This window comes from Neodiprion lecontei, chromosome 2 (genome assembly GCF_021901455.1).
Source record: "Neodiprion lecontei isolate iyNeoLeco1 chromosome 2, iyNeoLeco1.1, whole genome shotgun sequence".
NCBI lineage: Eukaryota > Metazoa > Arthropoda > Insecta > Hymenoptera > Diprionidae > Neodiprion > Neodiprion lecontei.
In genome coordinates, this window is record NC_060261.1 from 13,104,439 (window position 1) to 13,118,668 (window position 14,230).

At 35.5% G+C, this 14,230-nt stretch overlaps 2 protein-coding genes and 1 long non-coding RNA gene across 3 annotated transcripts; 1 reads left to right on the forward strand and 2 right to left on the reverse strand.

Annotated features, from left to right (window-relative positions):
- Positions 1–116: 116 nt before the first annotated feature.
- On the reverse strand, positions 117–1,778 carry LOC124293147. The gene is made up of 2 exons (XR_006903080.1): positions 1,135–1,778; positions 117–778 (listed from the first exon to the last, which is right to left on the reverse strand). It is a non-coding gene; the product is annotated as an uncharacterized LOC124293147 (long non-coding RNA).
- Positions 1,779–1,797: 19 nt separating this feature from the next.
- On the reverse strand, positions 1,798–6,599 carry LOC107227959 (GPI mannosyltransferase 4). The gene is made up of 4 exons (XM_015669289.2): positions 6,040–6,599; positions 5,564–5,964; positions 4,966–5,504; positions 1,798–4,368 (listed from the first exon to the last, which is right to left on the reverse strand). The coding sequence occupies exons 1-4, from the start codon at positions 6,215–6,217 to the stop codon at positions 3,465–3,467; spliced, it is 2,022 nt and encodes a 673-aa protein (XP_015524775.1). The 5' UTR covers positions 6,218–6,599; the 3' UTR covers positions 1,798–3,464.
- A 69-nt stretch (positions 6,600–6,668) lies between these two features.
- LOC107227924 (dynein assembly factor with WDR repeat domains 1) lies at positions 6,669–12,885 on the forward strand. The gene is made up of 8 exons (XM_015669205.2): positions 6,669–6,986; positions 7,315–7,387; positions 7,551–7,754; positions 8,245–8,367; positions 8,967–9,151; positions 9,247–9,376; positions 10,236–10,534; positions 10,959–12,885. Exons 1-8 carry the CDS (start codon positions 6,947–6,949, stop codon positions 11,153–11,155), a joined length of 1,251 nt encoding a protein of 416 aa, XP_015524691.1. The 5' UTR covers positions 6,669–6,946; the 3' UTR covers positions 11,156–12,885.
- The last annotated feature ends 1,345 nt before the right edge of the window (positions 12,886–14,230 follow it).

Genomic DNA, 14,230 nt, shown 5'->3' on the forward strand with positions numbered 1-14,230 from the left:
AGTATATTACAGTATAATACAGTAAATAACATGTGGCGCTTAAACTCATGAATGAGGTAGGCAAGGCAGACAGTCTTAAACTTTTAAACATTAATATCTATTTTTTTGAATTATAAATACTTTCAATTTCAATTTAATTTAACACCAATCGGTGCACAATGTTTTTGGTTAACCTGTCTTTAGCTAACACAAATAGATTCGACGGTTTCCCAACACGTGAACACGCAACATATAGTTGCCCATGAGAAAAACATGGATTTTCCAAATCTAAACCACAAATGGACATTGTTTGACCTTGAGATTTATTTATAGACATGGCGAAAGCTAAACGAATTGGAAACTGTAGCCTTTTGAAGGGTATGGTAGAATCTGATGGTATCATCGGAATACGTGGCAGCAGGACCACTTTTCCTTTAAACCAGCCAAAATGGTTGCTTCAAGAATGTTTCCGGTGATCTTTTTGATGACCAAACGCGTACCGTTACATAATTGAGGTGGATTCAAATTACGGAGGAGAATAATAGGGGATTATTGTTCCTGTGCTCCTACTGTGGCTATGTCTCGTTCTCCTGCTGCTCTTGTTCTTATGATATTCTCTTGAAGACGTTCGTTACACTGTTCTTGAGATTCTTGTGCATGACCTTCTGCTATCCTGATTCTTTGAGCTGGATTTCTTGATTCAATTTGTTCTGCCAACTGATGGGCTCTTTTAATACGTTTGCGTCGTGCCTCTCTGGTGCTCGCGTTGTTGAGGTTAGATTTTTTTCGTGGCATTTGACTGAAAATAATAAATTAATCGTTTAAATATGAGAAAAAAAAAATTGAAAATCATTCAAATTAACTTTTATAATTATGTGATAATACTGACATGCACATATTTAAATTATAGAGTTTAAATAATAATTTCAATAAGAATTGAAATACTAATTTAATCGTTTGAATATAAGAAAAAAAATTTGAAAAACTTGTTATCATAGCACATTGAAATAATAAGTGCTAAATATTTTTTAATAGAGGTTAAATAAAAACAATAAAAAAACATATTTGTACAACTATTGAAAAAGTGTAGGAAATTGTGTATCATTTTTGCATTGACATTTTAATTAAATTTTATAATTATGTGATAATACTTACATACATATATTCAAATTAAATTAAATTATAAAGTTTTGATCAATGAAGCACAAATAAGTAAAAAAACAGGATTAATTTCACTGTATTATCTTCATTATAATATGAATGCAATTTACACTTCAGTCTAAGTAACACGTGACCGGCTATGCTAACACCAAAAATTTAAAAAGTGGAAATAATTGAATTGTACGGTATTTCGTTCACTACAAAATAAATTTAATTAATTTTATAGCGTCAACAACACGTGGTAATTATGCTGTTAAAATGTAGCTTATATGACACGTTCGTAGATTTACCATAGCAGCACCATCTATTGATTACTTACTCAACCCAGTCGAAAGGTATCGACACTGTTAGAATCATTTGGAGTTAACAGATAATTGTGACTGTCAAATAATAACAGACAAATAATTAGCAATAAATTAAAATTGCGACTATAATTTGAGATTTAAACTATCCTATCTCTCAAGTTGGATCGAACTGCACATGGTGTGCGTATTTTATTATAATCGGTTAAGTGGTTTAGGAGTCCATTGAGGACAAACATTGTGACCACGAGAAGAATCTCTCAAGTTGGATCGAACTGCACATGGTGTGCGTATTTTATTATAATCGGTTAAGTGGTTTAGGAGTCCATTGAGGACAAACATTGTGACACGAGATTTATATATATTAAGATAACATTTTTTTTATTTTCACGTATTTAACCATCCTTTCTCTATACCAAGATCCAAGACTTGATGAAATTCTAATAATATCAAAGCGTAATATTAATTCTAAGGCCTTAGATTCTACGAGATTTCACGATCGAGTATGTTGTAGCATAAACTCAGAGCAAACTTCTCTGATCTTTAATTACGAGATCTGATTAAGTCTTTTTCCAATCATTGTTGATGTGATACGATTATAACACTTAATTTACTATTTAAATACACTTTCCTAACTGCAGTTTTTCATTCTTTCTCTTCTTTTGATTGATCTCTGCTTATTCTTCTTTTCCAGATTTCGTACATTTGTTAATACTCGCAAATTTCAATCATTTTCAGTGATTTTACTTCAGACAGGAAACGAGATTCAGAAATACATATGTTCGATATATGAAGACAAAAAAACTTAGCTTGACCGCACTTTGTGAATTAGTCGAAGTTTCTTTCGTTCTTCTGGAATTACCTAGCTGTTAGTTTCATTTGTAACAGGATATTGCAGTTTACAATAATTCGAGAACATTAATGTGTACGTCGAATGTAAAACATGTGGACGGATATACAGATTGCTTATAACAACTAACTGTTACACAATAGTGCCACAAGTACCTATAAATAATAATAAATGATAAGCAATTGTTCACAGATATAAATATTAAAATTAACGTTTTGCGTAAGCCACGTTACTGATCTGATAGAACGTTTCGATGAATGAACGGTTGATTCTAAATATATGCATCAATTCGACCAGGTCCAAACCTTCATATTTTTGGTTTTTTCGAAATTTTTTGTCGGTCTAGTAGAACATCAAAAACACTTGAATTCATTTTTGTAGGGTTGCATTTTATTCTGACCATTTTGGCAGAAGACCTACGATGTCAAACAATATCCTGCTAAGTGTTGAGACACCCAAGCATATTTATATTCGACCAAAGCGTGAAAAAAGTTAACTTTTTTCATGTGAAGTTACTGTTTCTGAGATTTTTGAGACATTGAAAACTCGATAAATTTGTCCTTTAAAAATCGAACAGATAAAACTTCACTTTTCAAATGAATTTAAAAGAATTTTTACTGACAGAAAAACATTTGAGATTTAGTTGTAATAGTAATAGTTAATATAAAAAAATAACATTTTTCCACGTTTTGGTCATATAAAAATTGTAGGTATCTCGACACCTAGGAGATCGTTGACCATCATGGTTTGATGCCAAAATGATTAGGATAAAGTGCAGGACTTCCTATATCGTTTCCAGATTTTGTAATTTAGATATTATTTCACGACTTCGACAATCGTTTCTCGTAAGGAATTGTTCAGAGAAATGGAAAAATAATTCATTTATGTGTTTTTGAGATCTAACTACACCCAAAAAAAAAAAATTTCAAGGAAAACAAAAAATATGACGATCAGGACGTGGTCTATTTGACATGGAATGCCCCGTATATGTAATAGAGAGCATAATTGAAGTTGATCCTTGAAACCTGGAATTTTGTTCGATGAAAAAGTAAGATTTTTTCGGCAGCCATGAAGTATTTGATCCGTTGGAACGTAAATTTTTGAGGAGTTTTTAAAATTGGATATTGAAATTTAAGCAAACATCTTTAACTCTGAGAATCGTTCGTGTGACTTTACGTGATTAAATCGCCAGGGATAGAAGATTCAATTTTCAATAGCACTAAACCTAACTGACGAAAGCATTTGTAAAAGTTTTCTAAAAAATTGTCTACAATTTTCTTTGTACAAATCTCTAGATCATCCATGTCATTACATTCGTAAAAAAAATCTAACACTGGTAGCTTTTCGATGGAAATATGAGGACGAAAGGTCTTAACAGTTTTCAACAGGAATACTTGAGGTTGGTTCGTCAATCTGAACCTAGTAAACTCGTCTAAAAACGTAGCAGGCAAAGCGTAATAGAGTCTATAGGGCTGTTTCTTGGTTCTCAATTTCTTTTCACACTCTTGTATCTTATCCACGATGTTCTGGTATATTTGTTCGACATTTTCTGAGCCCTGTTCATACAGGTGAAAATCTTTGGCAAGCTTGTACTTTCGTTGTTCCCGTGTTACATAAGTTTTTCGTGTATTGCGGAGTTGTAACAATGCTGTGGGTATGGAATAAATGTGCGAAGTGAATAAATGAACATTTGTTGCGTGCGGCTTGGCCTTGAGCTCCGCCGCCAAGTGTGAAACAAGAGGCAACACGCCACCCTGGTGAAGAAAACCGTAGAAGAAGGTCAAAACTATGTTCACAACGTACCAGACAACCAGCACTTTGTTAGTGCTATTCTTATTTCGCCTGAATGCTAATTTTGACTCGTCGCTATTTGACGAAGAAACACTCTCTACCGTTGAGACGTGGCGTATTCTCTGCGAATGTAAAAATATCAACGGCAATGTGACCGGTATCAGGAATCTCGGTTCCTGATGGGGGAAGACAGACAGCATCAGGATTGGCAGGATAAAAGATGCTGTCATCAGGCCAATGATGCTCTGAATACGGGGCAATTCTGACCAGCGACCTCTTAGACACCTGAGAGAAAAACAAATGGTTAATCTGGTTGATCTTAATGGGACTACCTGCCAACTTCCCGCTTTGATGTATGCAAATTGATTTTGATATTCAAATAACTTGGAAATGGCTGGATCAATTGGATCCCATCGTAATCAGTTCCAAGTTGAGAAGAGCTACATTGATTCAGGCCAATATCATCAAAATTTTTTTATGTATTTTCGAGATATAATCAGTTGATTCGTTCGAGGCGTCTATCATTTCAATAATTGAAAAACTACTGAATCGATCACGTCTAATACTTAATTTGGTTTAATCTAAGAAGAACCCTGTTGATTGAGGCTGAAATCATCAAATCCGTTCACTCATTTTTGAGATATTATTAGACAAAAAATTCATTACGTGCACACACACACCCTGTACCAATTCTGAAAACGGCCCGAGGTGATCGTTATATAGAAGTAAAAAAATTAGGTCTGGTGAAAATTCAACTGTCTATTTTGGTGCTAATTACAATATTGTTCTTTTAAGAAAAGCGGGAAGTTGAGAAAGTGCTTCAAAATATGGGCAGCAACTCGAGTCATTGAAAAAATCATTGAAAAGGTGTTTCGATCTTACCTGTAAATTATGTTGCCGAATGCGAATAACCCAACAAAACCGAGCACGTTATAGAGCAAAGGAACATTGACCAGTAGATGAAGGAATTGAGGATGCAAACCGTGATTTGCGAGATTTTTAGTAACGGAATTGTATTTCAAAAAGTTTAGAGGAGTAACGACGAAATTGTTCATGCTTATCTGTAGATTATGTATCTCACTCAGAGTCAAATAACCGAAATAAAAACTGTCCGTTAATATAAAAAGGATAACCGTAGGTACGGTGCAAAGTACAAAAGTGAATATCCTTATGTGAAAGTCGCCAAGTCCGATGTTCTTCGAACCAAGTCCGCGCTGTAGCCAAAAGAAAATTGGAGCAAATGCAAAAGCGACGAATGTTGGGCGGTTAAAAATACCAACAACAGTTATTGTTGCCAGGATTAAACAATTATTCAACGAATGACTGGGCAGAGACGCACGTAGCTTGAAATACTTGACACGATCGACGACGTTTCCAGCTCTTTTATATTTTTCCGATAGATAGTCATCCTCGTAAACAATCTGAAAGTAAACGTGAGTGTTTCAAGTGTGAAACAGAACTGCGCAAAAGATTTTCTTACCTCGTCGGAAGTGGCCATGCACTTTGCAACGAAATAGATCAGGGTAGAAGTGAGTACGAGTTCAATGGTGTTGGAGAAAGTCCTAGTAGCATAAATTAATATGACATAGGAGCTAGCAAAGGTGATCAACCGGGTCCTGTAGTTCTGTCCATAGATGTAACAGATCTTGTACAAGCAGTAATCCGACAGGAATGAAAGGGCGCATATCAAAAGCCTAGGGAATATGACGAGGGAAAACGGCGTCTTCAGCGTTGTGCCGAATACGTAATATGAGTAAGGAGATATTCTGTTCAGTACTGAGTATGGGATACCAATTGTCAAATAGGGTATCAGTATGCTCCTGATTGGAAAGGTAGCGTTGTATTCCCATGGTTTGTAGACGTCGATATCGAAGTACTCACCTGAGAACAGGAGAATAAAATAATGACGGACTCTTGCGAAATACATCAAGGAACAAAAACCTGGGAAATACCCACCAGCTATTACTTCGATGGACTGAAAGTACTCATCAGGATGAATGTAACCGATCTGTGGTATTAGCGTCAGGGCGAGGCGGAGAATAGCCAAGAGCCAGTATGGAACGAGATTCAATTTTATGGACGTAGGATAAGTGTTGTCTTTCAGGAATCTATTGTACTCATTCTTGTATCTCATTTTCAAGCCTGTACCACAGTCCGCAGCTCGATATCATCAGTCAACCTAACCTAACCTAAGATTATCTGACCTAACCTAATTTTATCGTATCCTGATATTTTGAACGTATTTGTGAGATTTCGAATAGTTTTGTACCATATTAAGAACTGTTGTAGAATTTTGAATAAAGTAATGTCTACCGGCGTTGCTGCCGGTGATTTTGAACTACTGATATTTCAGTCGTTCAGCTTAGATCAGCTGTCAACGACTTTTGCTGCTGTGGCTGCTATTTTGCTTTGGTGTGTTCGTTTCACTGACTGCACTCGGTGCACTCTTACTTAGTGCAACTTCCCTAGTTTTCCACCAATAGCAGAAATGAGATTGTAGGAAAATCGCATACAGTGGAGTCAGTTGAAAACGCTTGGAAAATGGTGCAGATACTGGAAAGTATTTGATTGGCTGCGCTTCAACGCCATTTTCAATTATAAATTATGAAAATTCAAATAAGTCAGCGTAGAATGCACAGAGTGATGAAAATATGGCGGGAATGAAATCGACCAAGCAAACCTTAGCAACATGAATTGTTTTCTGGATATAGTGAAAGGAGATTTCAGACTTTGTCTTGCATTTCGCATTGATCGGTCGTCGTTGCATAGGCTTTAATTTAATTTTTAAGACAAATTGCTGATCGACACACGGTCAATCTGGCAACGTATTTGTTGTGACATTAATTTACAAATCGCATTGTAAATGAAGTTACTAAAATTTTTACTTCGCTACTTTCCGCCAGGTAAGCTGCATAATTAACACTACTTATGCATAATGCAGGCTATGTAAGAAAGTCGTATTTATTGAATTGTGTATAATATGCAATTTATACAGCAAAACGTTTTGAATGTTGAAGATCATATTTCATTAAGATTTATTATGCATATCATAACATGGCTTCTCAAGCTTGTCGCGTTATATTATCTGCAAGAATAAATCAAGGCAAACAAATTTTAAAGTTTCAAAAAAAAAGCTATACATGCAATCTCCTAGTTAGCATGAAAAACTTCATATTATACATATGCAGCCACATGAATAGGCGTTAAAATCAATTTCTGTCGTTTTCTCAGGTATAGCTCTTGAGTACCAGCAAGGCGGAAATATCAAAACGAAGATGATAGATCTTTTGGATTTGACTGCTAAGTAATTCTTTTTTTTACCTATGTTGCTACTAATATGATATTAGTATGCCAATTAAGTTGTGAAATTACGTGATCCAATTCTCTCGATACTGCTGATTCAGAAAACAAATCAGATTCTAATTATTGCAAAATCAGTTTCTTTAATTTTGTGATGCACATTGCAGCACAGACGTAAAAGCCCTAGCTGAGAGTATAAAAGCTGCGGAGCCGATCATAACTGATGGTGTAACTGAGCAGTTGGTAGAAACATTGCAGAAACTTCAGTCCAAGGTCTGTGATGGGAATTTTAAGCGTTACTACAAGTACAAGACCCTGCAAACTCATCTGCTACCTCTGACAAACATCGCGTTTGATAAATTAGGTAAAAGGTACTTAATTATACTTGACAAGGTAACGAATAAGTTCACCAGTATACTGTCCGACAGGCTTCTGCAAGACCTGCAATATACGTATACTGGATGCATGACTCTGTCTAATTTTCATGTATATACATAACCGATAACAATCCTCGATTTCTCTTTTATTAATGTTTTTTTCCAATCCCCTGATGATTAATGTTAGTCTATAATGGAATAAAGTGCGTAGCTAACAATTATAGCGATTTATAGTTTGAGTTTTATTTTATCGAATTCACCATCGTGGAAATTTGTCGTCGAAAATTTGTGATTCGTTCTGAAAAGTTATGATTCACAAAAATTTTCAAAATTACTCATCAAATTGAAAGAAAAATCCACTTCCGTGGTTTTCGCCCCATCGTTTCGAATGGAGATTCCAACCAAGGCATGGCTAAAAGATTCTCTAACGAGAATGATCAAGATCAGTCTTTGTAAATAACTAGGTACTTTTATTTGTATGCAGATGCCTGACGGGCAGCTATGACCGAACTTGTAAAGTTTGGGACATTGACAGTGGAACGGAGCTTCTTACTCTCGAAGGCCACAAGAACGTAGTGTACGCAGTATCCTTCAACAATCCCAAGGCGTGAGTTATTGCGCGCATCAGTAATCGTTGACGAATATTTTAGATACAAGTACAATAGGTACAGAATGTGTGAAATGAACTATGCATACGAAGCATTTTTTGTTAAATTTCAATTCTATCGAGTTTTTTGAAAAGCTGACCAAGTCCAAATATACAAAAATAATAAAAATGTAACGCGTGATCGGCTTAAAATTTCTCAAATTATCAATACTTTTCAAAATGTTTTTGGCAATAAAATTAACCGAGATCATCATGATGGAAAATGATTTTTGATGTTTAAGATCCCACAAATTTGGTGATTTCGAAAAGATGTAATTTCTTCGTATTTATTTTTATGAACCTATGATTCAAGTAAAAAAAACTTTCACTTTTTTCAGTATATTCATTTGAAATATCGAAATGGATCATTCTTTTAAATTCTTAATAAATAAACAAGTTGAGATAAAAAATTTAGGGAAAACCATAAATGCTTTTTTCGATGGGTATAATGAAATAAAAAAAGTGATGAAACAAATTACAAATTCGACTTTGAAATTGCACGGTTTTAAAGGAGAAAAAAAAATTACCATGTAGTTGCAAATTGCATAACATCATTGCAGGGACAAAATAATGACCGGATCTTTCGACAAGACTGCAAACATATGGTGCTCCCAAACTGGCCACTGTTTGCTCAACATGTGGGGCCACGACGCGGAAGTTGTGGTTGTTCAATTCTCGCCGACACAAAACCGCGTGGCTACTGCCTCGATGGACGCCACAGCGAAAATTTTTCATTTAGGATCTGGCAAGTTTGAGCAAAACTTGGCAGCGTATCAAAATTCTTGGTCTTATGGTTCCATCCATGTTGAATCCATATTGATGGTTTGAATTCTATTGCAGGTCAAGAATTAGGTACTTTAAAAGGACACACTGCAGAGGTGATAGCTCTTCGTTACAACAACGATGGTAATGAGGTAATCACAGGCGCGTTTGATGGAACTATAAGCGTTTGGGACACTCGAACCATGCAGTGAGTCTATTTGATGATGGATACGACACGAATGTCATTTCTGTGAATCAAGGCACCTGGGCTCGAACTTTCCAAGAAAAGTCCAATAACTCAACGAATAAAATGCGCAAACATTCTCCGTGTAAGCGTTGGAGGGGTGGAATTTTCTGCCTTCAATGACGCCTGGTTCATCGTTTCATCAAATCTGTGGGCAATGTCGTTGACTGATATGCGTTGAAAAACGTAGTTTCAGCGTAATTGATTCCGTTGTTTGTCTTTAACTCGGCAGAGTTCTGTTAAAAACGTTTCCAAACGTTTCAAATAATTCCCAGGCAATCTCACAACATTTTCCGAGTTTAAAGGTATTTGAATAATTAAAATCCGTTAAAAATTGTGATAAACGTATCCCACGCTTCGGGTTTTTCGGTCTATAATCACTCATGGCCAACATAATTTTAAACGCATTTAAAATTTTCAAATAGTGACAAGCACAAGAAACAAAATTCAAAACCAAAGATGTTTCAGGAATTATTTTGAATTTGTTCGGAAAGTTTTTGATGATACCGTGGCGCATAGAAATTGAGTTAGGATAAAAACTTGTGCCGAGACTGCGTTTTTTAGCACATAATAGCTGTGGATAACTTTGCCTCGAAAATTTGGTAGAATAATGAATGAGAGCTTCTTGACTGAAAGAAATTCCAACCGTTTCGACGCTTCCTTAATCAACGCCCCATAATATTTTTATTCGTTGACTTATTGGATTTAACAACCCGTGTGGTTCGATTTATCGACACGATTTATAATAGTAGTTGAGGCATTTTGATCTTGGAGAAACTTGAACAAGCAATCATCAGAAATAAATGTAATCGCTCGTCTCTAGACGGACGAGCGTCTTGACAGGTCACTACGAAGAAATATCGAACTGTCACTACAATTTTGACTGTTCGCTGATCGCTTCGTCTTCCATGGACAAAACTGCCAAGGTTTGGGACGCCCGGATGAATTCTTGTCTTGCAACGATTCGCGGTCACGAGGACGAGGTTTTGGATCTGAGCTTCGACAACAAGGGTAAAAAATTAGCCACTGCCAGCAGCGACGCCACTGTTCGAGTTTGGGATCTTTCTGCCAACTTTGAACAAATCGCTGTCATGTCTGGGCATCGTGAGGAAGTATCTAAGGGTAAGATAATTATTGTATACAGTGGACAAACATTTCTAATCGGCAAATCTAATTACACCGTTCAACACGAATTTTGAGTCTGGGTTCGAGACGTCAAATTTTGATTTGTTCCACGTAACTAATGAAACAAAAAATAGTTTTATTAGATATAGTTTGCGTTTTATTTCAACGTGCTGCTACCTGCTGCCTATACTAATATAAACCAAGACTTATTTATCAACGTAAAAAAGAAAAAAGCAAACTTCATCAGTAATAAAGGACGATTTTCGTCATTATTCGATGTATAGAATTAAAATTTCTGTTGACCTGTAATATTGATAGAATATATTTACACAATGAGTGCTAGCTATAGAAAAGTTTCTGTCAATGTAATTATTTTCTCGATTGTGAATTGTTACTTATGCGATTCTTATTTTGCAAGCAGTGTGCTTCAGTCCAAACGGCCATCAATTACTAACATCATCGATGGACCGAACCGCTCGATTGTGGTCTCTTGAAACCGGATGTTGCGTACAGACGCTGAACGGCCATACCGACGACGTTTTCAGCTGCGCATTTTCATACACCGGAGACACAATAGTAACTGCAAGTAAGGATAACACTTGCATGATCTGGAGGTGACTCGATTGGTTCCAGGTCGATGCCTTGTAGCAGTTCGATCCTGGTCAACGGTGCTATACAACTTTATGAATGTATATCTCCTGTAGTGAATATAGCGAACTATCATGGGTACGTACATAAAGCGAAATGTACGTCAGGAAAGAATGATGTGATTGGAAATTCATTCAAGTACAAGTATATTTGAAATACTTCTGTACATGGAGTCATAGAGAAAGTAATTAGTTATAGTAACACAGTCTATAATGTCTCTAGGTGTATAACGTTTGAAAAAACCATTCGTATAGTTATAATTGCTATCCAAAGCACAGCTGTGGTTAAACAAATATGGCGCTGCGTAAATGGATAACAAACTAATCGTCTTAGCTTGGATTTTAACTATAAATTATGTGAATACAAATCAGCAAAAACTTTTGTTCATGCGGCCACACTTTTGTTGTGCTACTAATTTTATTGTTTAATACGTCTCGGTTGTTATTCCACTTTTTATCACCAGATGGCTTCTTTCAATATTTTCGAACTCAATACTGCATGGTTAAATATATAAGTCGCCGTTTGTTGTAAATTAACTAAATTCGCACTGTCCATATCAATGCAATATCATGTGTTTTGTGACAGCTACGTTATACGCATTCAGATCAACATTATCAGATCCAGAATACGGTTCTAATAGTGTGAAACAGGCATGTATAGTCATTAGATTGCTCAAATTAACAATACCTCGTAGTTTATTAATCAGGATATCGAAGCGTAATATTCTGATCAGCTAAAATTTAATACCTATGCATTCCATAACTGCGATGATCTGATTGTGAAATATTTTGCGTTGATTCCAATGTAGATATTATTATTAACGTGTTATTAACGTGTATTTATATAATAATAACGTCTCTCCAGATTATTTTATTCATATTCTCGAATGAATCAACCGATGTTAGATGTAACCAATTGGGTGCGTGTATATATCTTTGAATTTGAAATGATGCGAATCGATCATCATTAAGGCCAAATTCTTTAGTGACCCTCTTTAATTCATATTGACGATGACAAAAGTATTTTCAGAGTGTATAGCTTTCAAGGAAATTTGGAAACCGTGAATTGTCAGGAAATTCGCACGTGTCTGAAAAACCCGTTAAAGATCAGGGAATTCGGACTTGTATCCTGGAATTTTTGTATTTTCTTCCTCACTAATGTACGATTCTTTAAAACGTAGAACATTACTCTTCGTGACATAATTGAGGGAGTAATGTACAAAGGGTATATAAATTACAAAAAATATGGTTTCAGAGGAATTTCAAGAATTGATAAATATATGTTGAGCACTATGTAAAATTTATGAAAAATATAAACAAGTACTAAAAAAAAGTTAATTCTGTCAGATTAATGTTTCCACCTTCGTGCTAAGAAAGAATGGTTAATCCTAACCTTCCTGTAGTTTCTTGAAATTGGAGTATTTATTGATATATTTGGTAATTGAGTTTGAGTAAGATTGAACTGAAAGAAAAATTGGACTATTTTAACTTAAAATGGAAACATCTGATGTCCAATTTCTAACTAATTTTTAAAAGTGACTTTGCTAGTAAAGTTAGGTCGAAAAGAGTCTTGGAAAAATGTCTAATTCAGTTTTACAAACCGGGAAATGTCAGGGAATTTTATGTGTCATTGACACGAGACACTCTGATTTTCCTACCGTATATTTTTCTTAATGGTATAAATTCATTAATATGCCATTTAAGTTGTACAGCTGCGTGGGACATGCACATGTTTGCAGGACAGCGACGATCATCGTCTTTATCCATTGGAGCCTAAAAGGACCGTTTATCCACCGTTTGTGTATTCTGGCACGTTGCAGTGCATCATAATATGAAGCAAAGGCGTGATATATTATCCAGTTAAGGTCTTATACTGTGCCAAGGGAGGCGGCCATTAGACCTCATTCGCTCCGATCATCTCTGAGGACCGTATCTCATAACAACAACAATAATAATAACAATAATAAGGACAATAACAATATCAAATGAGCTTATAATAAATCATAATATCTAATCGTGGATAAGACGATTTCGCGTCGAAATATTTTACAACTAGGTGTAAACTTTTACGTATTTCATTCGTCTTGCAGTATCAGAATAACGAATCTGTCCAACTATCAGGTAAATAGAAATGTCGAGTTATATATGTATTTTGCGCTTTCATTAAAGAAGATTTATGGAAAAGCTTTTGTTGTGCTCGATTATGCCTGTACGGAGTAAGGAAATATATTTTTCCACTGGGATCAAATAATTTACAAATAGTGGAACAGCGCTTGCGATATTTGAAATCGATGAAAATTGAAAAAAAAAGCTTTCTTGCATCTTCGGTAAGCTGGTGCAAAGAGAAACTGTTTGCAGATGCAAATCAATATAACAATGTCTAAATTTTCGTATGATGAAGGACATTGCACTTTACTGTCCGGTCAAGAGTCGGTATCCGAAAATCTGCAATCATAATAATGTGCTCAAGTATAACATCGCCTCACGCAGCGAACTGTCGGCATTTCACTTCACACTGTTAAACCTGTTCAGCTGACTGACCTCATTTCAGTTTCCACGGTCAACCTTCCTTAAGCTAATCCTGAAATTTGCACAGCAAACACAGTCTGTCCCAATTTCAGTCTTCCGTTTTTTTTTTTTTTCAAAAGGTAAAAGAAATATACTTCAAATATGAACATGTCAAAGAAGCTGAATTGGTGACAAACTGAAACACGATAACGAACAATTGCAGTGATCGGAATGCCGACGACAATTTTGTTAGCGATTCAAATATGGCGAAGAAAGTCGACAAAAGAATAAATTCGATGTCTGAATTGGGAGGAAGTCTGCATCAAAATGGCGACTATTCACCTGATTGTAAGATCTGAATTGAATATTGTGAGGCCAAAGTTGCAAGGCTGTATGTTGAAGATGCGTCAATCATTGGCTCTACAAACACGTCTTTTTGATCCGCGTGGAATTAGATGAGAATATTTTAAGTGAGATTAAAAATGTAGATGAAAAATGAAAAAATTGAAGGTCCACAATATCGAATTTTTAAAGAAGC

Coding starts and splice junctions, on each gene's coding strand:
- LOC107227959 (XM_015669289.2), bottom strand. CDS start 6,217: ATGAGATACAAGAATGAGTACAATAGATTCCTGAAAGACAACACTTAT. Junction 5,505..5,563: donor GCATGGCCACTTCCGACGAG/GTAAGAAAATCT, acceptor GTTTACTTTCAG/ATTGTTTACGAGGATGACTA. Junction 4,369..4,965: donor TTCGGCAACATAATTTACAG/GTAAGATCGAAA, acceptor TTTTTCTCTCAG/GTGTCTAAGAGGTCGCTGGT.
- LOC107227924 (XM_015669205.2), top strand. CDS start 6,947: ATGAAGTTACTAAAATTTTTACTTCGCTACTTTCCGCCAG. Junction 9,377..10,235: donor TGGGACACTCGAACCATGCA/GTGAGTCTATTT, acceptor GCTCGTCTCTAG/ACGGACGAGCGTCTTGACAG. Junction 10,535..10,958: donor TCGTGAGGAAGTATCTAAGG/GTAAGATAATTA, acceptor TTTTGCAAGCAG/TGTGCTTCAGTCCAAACGGC.